The 13,205-nt window shown below is 37.0% G+C and overlaps 1 protein-coding gene across 2 annotated transcripts in view; it reads right to left on the minus strand.

Moving 5' to 3' along the window:
- The window catches only part of LOC106867166 (uncharacterized), a 52,716-nt gene that overhangs the window by 32,183 nt on the left and 7,328 nt on the right, over positions 1–13,205 (minus strand). The window contains exons 2-4 of one of the 2 annotated variants that reach the window (XM_014911961.2): positions 6,167–6,348; positions 5,887–5,997; positions 1,316–1,449 (exon numbers count right to left, since the gene is read on the minus strand). In XM_014911961.2, coding sequence (XP_014767447.1) covers positions 1,393–1,449; positions 5,887–5,997; positions 6,167–6,348 — 350 coding nt within the window. In that variant the 3' untranslated portion in view covers positions 1,316–1,392. Of the gene's footprint in view, positions 1–1,315; positions 1,450–5,886; positions 5,998–6,166; positions 6,349–13,205 lie in introns of those variants that run through there. The other variant, XM_014911969.2, reaches the window with a different exon arrangement.

The following is a 13,205-nucleotide window of genomic DNA, read 5'->3' on the forward strand; positions in this document are numbered from 1 at the left end:
TGTATAAAATTTCATTGAAAGATATCTATTTTCCTGAAAGTTATGAGGAGAAAAAGTCGGATAGTGTGAATTTTCCGAAATTCTTCTCCCTAATCCCTCGAAAAAATTCTTTCCTGTAAATCTTATATTTTCTGAACTCACAGCATCTAAGTGGTATTTGTTGAACATTTCATTAAAAGTATCCATTTTTCTGGAAATTATGAGGCGAAAAAGTTGGGAGTGGGAGACGCATCTGTAGTTATGCCAGTTTTGTTCGTGTACTTGCTTGCGTACGTGCTTGTCTGTAGTTTAATACAGCCAAACCGGCGCATAATGGGAAAATATTTTGAAAGTAAAGTACCCTTGAAATGTGAATACAAACGGAATAAGACAATTTTCGCGTAAATGGAACTACAGGTTCCCGAGATATGCGTTTTTTGGTGGGAGGGGGTACCTTCATAAATAGCCAAAACGGTGCCTAATAGGAAAATACTCCGAAAGTAACATAACCCTGAAATGGGAAAACTGTTTCCATTAATTTTATGTTTACGTTACACAACAATTCCTTTTGCATTTTTGTAGAAGTGTGTACATACACCATAAATAAACGCTGTTACTGGAGTTCAAGTTTATCGCGAAAGTGCTATTTCTATAAGATGCTGTAAATAATCAATAAAACCTTAAACATGAACTTGTAAACCAGACCTATGATGACACGAACGAATTAAAATATTTAACTGAATCATAAAATTAACTTTCATTTCAATGCAATGTTGAAATCAGCTTCAGTGTTTTATAACCTGAACCGTCAGTGACCCAACGGGTCACGGGTAGTCTGGCTAATAATAAATGTTTATAATTAAAGCTGCCTGATCAACGAATCAGCGACTCAATTTCGATTCCATTTAAAACTATTTCATTTTATATATGCAATTGATGTCCTTGGAGAATCCTAATCTTACCCAACCACTATTTCATGTTACGTTTAACCGGATTATATGATGTCAATACTTTTCTTAAAGCAATAGGAATGTTATGTGAAATTAATTATCTTCGACCTAAAATCGAAAACGTCATGCAAGTTGTTTCACCAGAGTCTCTACCACAACACGTTATTACAGGATGTTTTAGTATTGTGTTCTGATAAATCTCAGTTTTTAAGGAAGAATCTATTATCTATTGAATCGAAGGCAAATAAATATGTAAGATTTGAACTCAGGAACGCGTAAATAAGGTATTTAACACGACAAGGTATCATTTCTGTCAAATCGGTTTCCATGCTAAACAAAAGCAATTAAACAAAAACAGAAACAGCCCAAGAAAAGAGAAACAAGTGTTTGTGTTTCAAGAAATATTTATTTTAATTTGTATTTGATTTTGAAGGAAGGAATTGTAGCTGTTCTTAGTTGATATCTATGAAGCAACTTTTTTCATGATTATGGTGCTGGTAAGTCCTTTATAGTTCACTTTCTAAAATGGAGGAATAACATATCAATTAGTAAATGGTAACATTTTGTATGATATTGTAGAAAATAATCGATGAGAAAACAGAACTGAAATATACATTAAAAGTAGAGACAGCACAAGGACAGCAATTTCGGGGGTAAATCGATTACACCGACACCAGTGCTTGACTGGTACTTATTTTATCGACCCCGAAAAGATGAAAGACAACGTCGACCTCGGTGGAATTTAAACTTAGAACGCGGATGAAATACCGCTAAGTATTTTGCCCGCTTTGCTAACGATTCTACCAGCTCGCTGCCTTGTTAAGCGTAGAGATATTAATAAATATACAACTGGAATGTATTTACATATACGTACACATTAATATAGTTATTTCTGTTGAAGACTCGATCTGAGCATTGTTAAATAACGAAACGCACGTGAATTCTATACTGTGTGTATTTAGATAGCGGGTAGTATCTATAGAAAACCCGATAAACTATGCTAATGATGCTATTGACCATAGCTACAATGAAAGAAGACGAAATGCTGACCCTCTGCCCTCGATTGGTTGTACAATGCCCTGTTGAATCGGATATTTGTAGCTCTGACAGGCAGGAAAGAAGGTAATGATGACTCACAAGGCTTTGGCTGGTCCGGAGCTATTATAGAAAACACTTGCCCATAGTGACACGCAGTGGGCTGAACCCAGAACCATGTGACTGGGAAGCAAATTTCTTGTCACGTAGATACGGCCCCCAAAACATATTGCTTCCGATACTAGATTGGTTCTTATTGACCGATGCAGGTTGAGAATCAAAATCTAAATCAAATTCTAAAATAATGTATTTAAATACTGCGAAGAGTCATGAGTCAAAAGTCTTGAGTCATGCCCGTGATTTTTAAGTCACAACATTCTGAGATCTCTAAAAACGGACGCAATATATTAACTTTCTGACGAAATATAACATAAGGAACGAAAGGAAGAATGGATTCCAAACTAGCCAAATATATAATAGAGCAAAACAAAGTAGTTAAGCGTTAGCATCTTACCCAATTATTTGTCATGTCCATTATTACATTTAAGCGATAGTTTCTTTTAAGATACCTGCCAGGAACCAATGATCAAAGACATCTTACGCTTACGACTGATCTAGATTGACTGTAGGCTTACGAGCACTAGATCTGCTACCACATTGTTCTATGATGTATGATCTGAAGAGGGTATTATTTTGGCAAGGTTTCTGCAAGCCCGAATACTACTAATGGCACATTGACCAAAACTTCAATTCTGCATTTATCAGTTATTATGCATAAAAATTATTCATTATATCACCCTAAATCTATCTATAACTTGGCTCGCATAATAGGAATGTTCTCAATGTGTTCTCCGCAATGGTACAACCTTAACGGGTGAACAAATATGGCGTATTGGAACAGAGAAGATCATACAGTTTAGTAATTTGTCTCTAAGTAGCTTCCCTATGTCTCTCACCTTAATATAGTAATGTGGGTATTTAGTACCACCCCATATATTCGTGAAAAGCCAATTTATTCGGCTTTAAAGCTCATTTCTCGCCAAACAGATCGGTAAAGTATTGCTGAAAGACTGTATTTATCAGTTTAGAATTTCTTACCACGATCAAATTTCAGTCGACGTGAAATCTACATTGTGAGTTTTTGGTTACTTTGTTCTATGAAATCTGTTTTACCGAGCGGTTTTCGTAAACTTGAGTTTTAGAGCTCACACTTTAGTATAAACATGCAACATTCATGTTAAGTGTTGAATAAACTTTCAAGAACCATTTCCGCTACCAGTATGTCGTTGTAATACTTTTTTTTCAAGCCTCAGTCTATGAACTTATTCACTCTGTAATCTAGCGTTTTCTATCTGTAGTTCTTTATTAAAACTAAGCAATTCTAATTCAAGTCTTTGAATCTTCCTAGCCATTTATTGCTGATAATGAATTCCATCAATTCCTGCTTCACGGATCTCCTAATCTAGCTATTGTAGTTCTTTTTTCGTGTCGGAAACGACAAATTCATTTTCTAGTAGTTGATCCCTGTTTAAAGTCATATTGTAGTTGTTTGTACAGATCATAAACTTTGCTCATGTATAATCCAAAACTTTATTAGACTTCTATCAGACAAGTAGAACAGGTTTAAGGGGGTTTTACGATCTTTTTGAATTGCTTCTGCTACATTTTTATATATTGGGAGAATCGTTTCCTCCGACATTACCTTCTGAGTTACAAGCCTGCCAACTCGTTACCTTAACAACAACAACAACAGCAACAATAATAATAATAATAAAAGCATGGAAGGAAAAGAAAATGTACGGTCAGTTTGTAAGAGATGTGGACAGCAAGACAGATACAGAAGGCCGGTGGCTATGGATGAGGAGGAGTGACCTAAAGATATGCGCAGCTCAGGACCAATTATATGAAGTGTAGAATAGACAACACTACCGATAGCGACAAATGCAGAATGTGTGGTGAGAGGGGTGAAACGGTATGTCATATCGTTAGCGAATGCTCGAAATTGGCATAACGCGAATACAAAAGTCGCCATGACAATGTGGTAAGAATGATCCATTGGGGGCTCAGTGGAAATCACGGCTTACAAAGAGCAAAGACGTGGCATGAGCAAACTCCAAAAGGAGTCACCGAAAATGAGAACTGCGAAATCCTGTGAGACGCAAGTATCCAGTGCGATCACCTGAATAGACATCGGAAACCGGATATTATTGTGGTGAATAAAAAAGAAAGAACATGTATGATAATCGACATAGCGTGCCCCGGTGACAACAGGATCAATGTGAAAGAAGAAAAAATAAACAACTATGACGATTTAAAGTGGGAAATATGAAGGTTGTGGTCACTGAAGAGAGTAGACGTGATACCAATAGTAATTGGTGCACTTGGAAGTATCAGCTCTCAACTACAGCATGGCCGAAGAAGATCGGTGCAAGTGTAAAGGTAGAACACCTACAAAAATCAGCATTGCTTGGAACTACAAGAATTCTTCGCAGGGTTCTTGAAGCATGATCAGTAAACAAATGTCACCTTAGTCTGCTGGTTGTGGACAGCTGACACTTTCCATCACACCCAGCAAAATAAGCTGTGAGTTTTCATATAATAATAATAATAATAATAATTAAAAAACTGCACCATAGCCCATAAAAAAGGAGGGAATACAATGCCGGGAAGAGTTTGCACACCCCTAATAACAAAAAAGAACACACAATGCTGCAGACACCCCAGCAACACGGAGGTGTAGCAGGTGATGCAGTAGAAATTGGCCTGAAATTACCAAATGTTGAATAGTAGTAGTAGTAGTAGTAGTAGTAATAATAATAATAATAATAATAATATTAATAATGACAATAATTCTTTCTGCTGGAAGCAGAAGGCTTCAAATTTGGGGGAAGGGATTAAGTCGATTACATCGACCCCAGTGCGTAACTGGTACTTATCTAATCGACCCTGAAAGGATGAAAGGCAAAGTCGACCCCTGCGGAATTTGAGCTCAGAACGTAGCGGCAGACGAAATACCGTTAAACTTTTCGCCCGGCGTGCTAACGATTCTGGCAGCTCACCGCCTTAATAATAATAATAATAATAACAATAATAATAATAATAATAATAATAATAACAACAACAACAACAACAACAACAACAACAACAACAACAACAACAACAACAACAACAACAACAATAATAATAATAATAATAATAATAATAATAATAATAATAATAATAATAATAATAATAATAATTGCTAATAGAAATTGAAAAAATGTGGCACCTCAAGGCGTCAACCGTACCAGTGATTGTAGGATCTCTAGGAATGATAAAAAAAAGGTACTGAAACCTATTTGAAAATGATACCAGGCTTACCATCCCTACAGGAAGTGCAAAAAATTGTGTTAACTGGAACGATTCATGTACTGAGGAAAGCATTATCGCTGTGAAAACAACATCCATTCATGAATTTATTTATTTAATATTTTTTTTAAATACATATTTTACCTGTGAATTTGCGTGTGTAAACTGGGAATGCATACAATGAGTTTCTCTGCCCTAGGTGTACGGAAAACACTCGGCGAGAAATGGAAGAAAATTTGAAGAAAGAAGGAAAAAAACAACATGATAATAATAATAATGATGATGATTATGATCATGATGATCATGATGGTGATGATGATAATAATTATGATAATAATTTCTAACATAGGGACCATTCCATAAGGAGTACCTAACTGGTATTTTATTTAATCAATCCCGGAAATTTGAAAAGTAAACTTGGCCTCGATAGGTTTAGAGTTTATACGTAATGGGATTACGTAAGTCAGTAATGTTTAGACACTGGACGATTATTTGCAGAGCAGTTTCATCGCCCTGTGCACATCTCGGATAGGTTCGGTTGCAGCTACTTTCATAATAGTAATAGTATACTCACCCATGTTATAGTATCACCGCCTGTTATATCGTACGTACAGTCAATAACATCATCAGTCCATTCAGTGCAGGTTTCGGTCAGATGGTTAGGATTAACCAATTTAAAAATGCTCTGATGCAAAAACAAATGAAGAAAAAAAGGAGAAAAAATATAGATTAACAAGGCGCGCGAGAGAGAGAGAGAGAGAGAGAGAATGAATGTATTAGAGAGTAGCCATATTCCTACAGCTACGATGACGACAGCAAAATAATTCAAGAAAATACAATATAAAATGTATTACCTTAAATTTTCGACCAAAAATATCAGTCGATTCCAGTGGCTCGTCAAGATCGAAAATGTAGGACTTTGTTAGTTGTGGATCGTCACAGCTATGGACCATAGAATACTTATCGCCACTTCGACTGATTACGAAATTGTTAAGCATATTTATCATCAAGTCTTTCTCTTTATCGGAAACGCCGGCTAAAAATTAGGAAATAAAGAAGAAATACTGTCTGGTTACTGTGAAAACTTTTTATTACATTGCAAATATAAGTGCTGTTTTGACTTTTTCGTGGAAAGGATAATTGTGTAACATTTATATCTTATTTGTGTTTTAATTAGGATTCTTCTTTTTAAGCAGTTGTTTATGGAGGCGGATAAGCTAAATGACATGTCTTACTGAGAAGAGAACGTCCAAAACATCGATTCTATTCTCATCTCCGAAAAGGTTGTAATGTGAGACTACACACACACACACACACACACACACACACACACACACACACACACACACACACACACACACACACACATATACATTGATATGTTATATACACCGATATGGTGTTTTTATTTAAATAGTTTAGTCTTAAGAGAAGTGCAGTGTCCCTGACCTTCGCAGATTCTCCTGGATCGGTGAGATGAACGCGATCAATGTTACAAAATGATTCCAGTTGATGGTAACAGGAAAAATATGAACAAGGGCAGAATTTCAGAGGGTTGACTTTGTTTGGAAGGGATTGTTGCGGAGCTTAGATGATGAGTGATGAGCTAGATTCAATAAGAGTAACAAGAAAGAAAGAGTTCTATGGAAGTCAGGTGACCTTGTGTGGCGGTGGCGCGATACTATTTCGGCAACAGCAGTTATTCTTGTACAAAACATCTACATTTTGCACATAGATTATAAACAGAATCTGTTATCTATTATGTCAAATGTATACATTATAATTTGACAATATGCTATTTTATATTACTTGTATATTTTTCTATGTTAAACTTCTTTTTTATATATAGGCTTTACGTTTTGTTGCCTGACGATGTCTGCTGATCATTTATAGCCTTTTCTCATCTATCACATGACCATATCTGTAACCCAATATTCAGTTTCAACTTCAAAAGATAGAAAATACTCCCTCCACACAATAAGTTTAGATTGTATCCAAAGCAAATACATTCGCTTCATAGCAAAGATTTGCTCGTCAAAAACACTACAACCAGTGATTCGTGGATATACTGTTCCTTCTCATTTTTCTCTATTTTCCTGTTACTACATCAATTTCTGTTCTTGACTAAGTGACTGCATATTCATCCATCCATCGAAGCAATTAAGACATACCCGTTTCTTTTTCTCTTGTCTTCCAAACCTTGCATGTGTGAGTGTGTGTGTTCTGTCTTGAACACTAGAACTCATCAGCAGGGATGCTCTGTTTACGTGGGGTATAAGTGACCGAGATCAGAACATTCCCCTTGAACAGAATGCCAATCCATCGCAGTGATACTCATCTACAGCTGAGTGGACTGTATTTTACTCTAAAACACAACGCACCGCGCGGTCCAGGAATCGAAACCATGATCTTACGACCGTGAATGAAACGCCCTAACCCCTAAGCCAGCAGCTTTCCACACCATCCTTACTCTCTCCCACTTTACCTAATCCTCTTGTCTCAGAAGTATTTACATCTAGAATAACCTCTTGCCGTTAACATTTTTCTCCATCAGTCATCAAACTGGACATCAACCATATGCTTACCAGTTTGTTAAAGTCTATAGAGGTCTTGGAAATAATCTTCCTCTTTTCTTTAACTAATGAAAGAGATATTTATCAAAAAGTTGTTTTAAAATTGTCTGTGTTCTTGGAGAAATAATGAACGCAATCTCATTCATACGCCGAAAAAGAATTATATATATGTGGACAATAAAGATGAATAATTAATCTTTCTACCTCTTACTAATTATAATTTCAACTTGACTAAATATTTAGTTATGTTTTATTAATAGACCTTAGTTTATTGCAACGACACTTCAGCTAGATAGATAATTGCGGTGAACGATTTCCTGTTATTTTTGACCATGGAAACGGCATTCTTAAATAATATTTCTACTAAATATCTCTACAAAAATATAAAAACCTGCGTATATTCGAGTCTTTATGTAGTCGCTTCCTTGTAGAAATATCAACAAAACATCGAAAAAATAATCACATATTACTTTCTTTAAAATGGTGGTAAAGTAAGACTACATTCGATAATGTAGTGTTAGATACAAGGTGCATGAAACAATAGAAGGAACAATCCTGGTCAGAATGCTTTCAATCAAAGGTCTGTTTAGTCAGGGCCGACCATAAACGAAACAAAAATAACAACCATTGTAGCTACGAACCAACAGAGAGACATTATGTGGTCATTCGACCTGAAAGAAAAAAGACTCACTGGATTGCTCATTTCCAGATAGATTGTATTTTTTTAACGAAAAAAAAAAAAAAAAAGATCGGTACGGCTTTTGTGCCACCCCGTGGCACAAAATGTCCCTCCCTCGCCACTTAAATTTAGGGTCAGAAATAGCTTATTGATCAAAGTCTCACAATTTTTTAAACATAATACCATCTTCCCTAATAGAACCTAAGAGATCAACGCGTAAAGGATGCAAATAAATTCAAACAATAGTAGATTCCAAGGATGATATTGTGCAGGATATTAATGCTACTATCATTTAGCAGATACCAACCCAGTCCAGACAGTACAAGTCAGTTCATACCGTAGTTGATGTTAAGGATGCAACAAAATTTCTCAACTCTTTTCCTAGCAATCTCCAGCTGAAAGTAGGAGCAGCCAATATACTGTGACGTAATTTGGCAGTCTATAATGATGCAAGACAAAAGATGCTTTCAGTCCACGTATTCCCTTCAACCCATCAGTTATGCCATTTCAGTTCAAGAGCCTTCATTTTACAACACCTTTTTCTTTTGTCTCAATAAGTGTCACAGTCCGTAAGGGTTGCTGGAGTTGAACAGAGCAACCCGTGTTCTTCTCATTATCAGCTCTCTATAGCATACTCAGGTGTTCGGCTAAGCAGGCATTTCTTTTCATCAGAGTTTCAAATCCTAGAACAAGATATAGTCAACTCCAGAGCTCTGGCTGAATATAACGCATTTGTGTGAAGGTTAATTCTGTTGTAAGTGTTGCCTAGCAATTTAAAATTGCAAGAAAATGTCTACAGTAAAAACAAAAAAAGATAGTATTTCCTAGTATCACAAACAATAAATCATCATTAATATCAGTTTCAAAAGCTTCACACATCATAGAAATCTGAGAAAAGTAAGCTTTAGATATGTATTTGCATTATATTTGAAACATTCGATAAAATCAGAAATATAACTATCAGCTAAAAGATTGGAATTGAAAAGTAAGCGATATTCTAAATATGTTTAATGCCTTGTTAATGCTGGGAATATGCGTAACAGCACGCACATACATATATATGAATATATATGTACATATACATGTATAATGAAGGGGTATGGTATAATGGTTAGGGTATTCGGCTCATGATCATAAAGTCGTGAGTTCGATCCCCAGCGGCGCGTTGTCTCATTGAGTAAATCACTTTATTTTACGTTGCTCTTGTCCAATCATCTGGCAAAAATGAGTTGTATCTGTATTTCAAAGGGCCAACCTTGTCACATTCTACGTCATACCGAATCTCCCTGAGAACAAGGTTAAATGTACGCGTGAATATAACGTGCTCAGTCACTTGCATGTTAATTTCAGGGGCAGGCTGTTTCATTGATCGGATCAACTGGAACAATCATCGTCGTGACCGACGGAGTGCCAATATTTTAAAAATGTATGTATGCATGTATGTATATTTCAGTCTATTTACTTTCCAAGGCACTTGAAGTGAAATCTTGTGTTAAAACAGATGTTGCGTCTTGGGAGTGTCAATTTGCTAAGAAAAACACATTCAACGGGGCATGTGTTTTTATTGCCCATATGACTTTCCCAAGCTACACACATATATCTTATAATTAATACATGTGTGTGTGTGTCTGCGCGCGCGTATGCATGTGTGCGTGCGCGTATGTGTGTATATATATATATATTCTATATGTACACTCATTTTATCCTTTTATTGTCTTACTGGTTTCGGTTACAAACTGAAGCCGTCCTCGGTCTCTGCCCTCAGGGGTTTTAGTTGATCCAGTAGACTATTGTTTAGTGTTTATAATCTATTTTGCTAAATCGCAGAATAACTGAGATGTATGGAAATAAACACCAGAATCAAGCGATGTCTCGCAGAGGCAAGTTTTAGAGTGGAACAGACTAAAAATTACGAATACATACATACATACATACATATACAAACACAAATACATATGTACATATAAATACTTACACACACACACATATGTGCATGTGCGTGCGTGTGTGTGTGTATATATATACATATATATATATATATGTATGTATATATATGTATGTATATATATGTATGTATATATATATATATATATATATATAACTTTGATAGGTTTCGGCCAGTATAGGCCCAGGCCATGTCTAACTTTATAGCACCACCTGGTGACGTCTTTTAGTCATATATGGGGCACCATAGCCCACTCTGGCAAAGAGTTATTATTGTTGGAAACATATCCGGGTGTAGGAGGTTGGTCCGGGATATTTTGAAAAAAATTTTCCAGTGAACATTTGAGTTTTATGGGATCCGTTTCCGTTTTGACGTATTTTGGTATGGTATTCAAGAAAGCCGGACCGGTTGAGGTAAAGTAATTGTGACGTAATGTTGCTATGTGTACCGAGTTCGATTTTTGTGGTAGACGGATAGCACGGGGGCCAAGTCTTGGATGGATTTTAAAATGGATGCCAACATCACTTGTGCAATATTGATGGAATATTTTCCACATAACATAAATGATGTAGCGCTCCCGGTGGTGTTAGAGAGAGTAGAGATTGAGTTTTTTTAGACGACCCCAATAATCAATGCCTCTCATGCCGTCCATCTTTCTTGTTATTGACCTCTGGAGTGCTTCTACTTACATAATGAATTGCTTCGTATGGGGGCCACAGTTGGCAACAGTATTCAAGGTGGGGTCGGGCAAAAGTAGAGTAGAGAAGGATGATGGTGTAGGCGTCTCTAGACCGGGAAGTTCTCAGAATCCAGGAGCATATCTTGCGGGCCAAGTCAACCTTGCTGTTTACGTGGGAACTCCAGCTTAGATTGTTATCAACAATTACTCCAAGGTCTCTGGTATTGTTGGAGGACACTAGGGAGTCGCCCGAAGGAAGTGCATATGATAATTTCAGAGTTTTCTCTTTTCTAAAGTGGATCAAATCAAACTTATCTTCATTTAAAAGCATATTGTTTTTTTCCACCCATTAGACAATAGCAAACAGATCTGACTGAAGGAATGTTCGGTCTCCCATGCCGTTTATGGCTTTCTGAAGTTTGAAATCATCTGCAAAGATTTTCAATGTAGAATGTTTGATTACATCTACTATGTCATTGATGTAAATAATGAAGAAGAGTGGGCCCAACACAGTACCTTGTGGGACACCACTACTGACTTTAGCTAAGCTGGATCGTATTCCCTCAAACACAACATGTTGGGTTCTGTTTGTCAGGAAACACTTTATCCACTGCAGCAGCTTTCCACGGACTCCAATGTTGGACAGTTTCTTCAGAAGGATTTTGTGGTTCACCCTGTCAAATGCCTTGCTGAAATCAAGGTATATGATGTCAGTGTTGGAGCCCTCTCCCAAAGCTTTTAAGGTGTCATCAAAATGGTGCAGAAGCTGCGACAGGCAGTCCCTGCCATCACGGAAACCATGCTGGCTGGGGTTTAGCAGATTGTTGTCTTTGAGGAAGTGAGTTATTCGCGATCTCACCACCCTCTCAAATACTTTAATGATATGAGAAGTGACTGAAACCGGACGGTAGTTCACTGCGAGAGATTTGTTTCCCTTTTTGAAGACTGGAACGACAGCTAGAGGGGGTGCAATTTGATGTCGATGCATCTTCAGGACAGTGGCCGGGAACTTATCGGGACCTACTGCCGAGTTGTGCTTGATCTTATCTATTTCTGTTAGGATATCAGGAGCACCAAAAGTTATGTCGGATATGGTTAGTTGAGGGTTTACATCACTGATACTAGCCAGATCAACCGCATTAACGTTACTGAAGACAGAGCAGTATTGTCTCTGCAGTATCTCGTACATGGATTTTGCATCATCATGTTGAGTATTGTTCTCATTAACCAGAGGACCAACAGTGGAAACAACGTCTTTATGATTTTTTGGCAAATTGTAAGAATATTTTGGGATTAAGTTTTATCTTCTCAATGGTTCAACTCTCCTCAGCTGCTCTTTGACTGTTAATGATGGTCATCATTGTTTCTTTGGAGGTCGTGTTTTTTTCGATTCTAGTGATGCAATGGCAATCGAATGGGTGCGTTGGTTGATTTTCTTGTTAATTCTTTTTATTTTTCTGATAATTGTTCTTCTATTTCTCGGGGTTCTGCACTTAAATTTGTATACTGATCTTAATGGAGTATGTTTTGCGCATATATTTGTCACAGTATCTACAAATGTCTGCTATGATGCGTTTATGTTGGAAGGGGTGTGTGCGTGCGTGAAGGCCCAATCAACTTGTGAAAGATCATGACTGATCGTATCCCAGTCTGCGTTATGAAGATCCATAGTCTCAAATGGATGGACTGGAAGGATGTCACTGGATTTGATCTTTGGGTGGTAGAATCGCAGATCACAGAGAACCATGTTATGGTCTGAGAGTAGTGGTGTTTTTTCCACTGCAGTATTGAAGATAGTATCAGTGTGGTTACTGAACACTAGGTCCAAGATGTTTTTGTGACACCTTGTTGGTTCCTGAACAAGTTGGGTCAGGAAAAACTCATCCATGAAATCAAAAAGCAACTCGATTGCTTCCTTATCAGGAGTTGAGGTGGAAAAACCTGGTGGGGATAGCCTTGTGTGATGGCTAGAATGTTCTTTTGTAGCTCTTTTGCCAGATTCATTATGGCTAAAAAG

Source organism: Octopus bimaculoides, chromosome 2 (genome assembly GCF_001194135.2).
Source record: "Octopus bimaculoides isolate UCB-OBI-ISO-001 chromosome 2, ASM119413v2, whole genome shotgun sequence".
In the NCBI taxonomy this organism is placed as follows: Eukaryota; Metazoa; Mollusca; class Cephalopoda; order Octopoda; family Octopodidae; genus Octopus; species Octopus bimaculoides.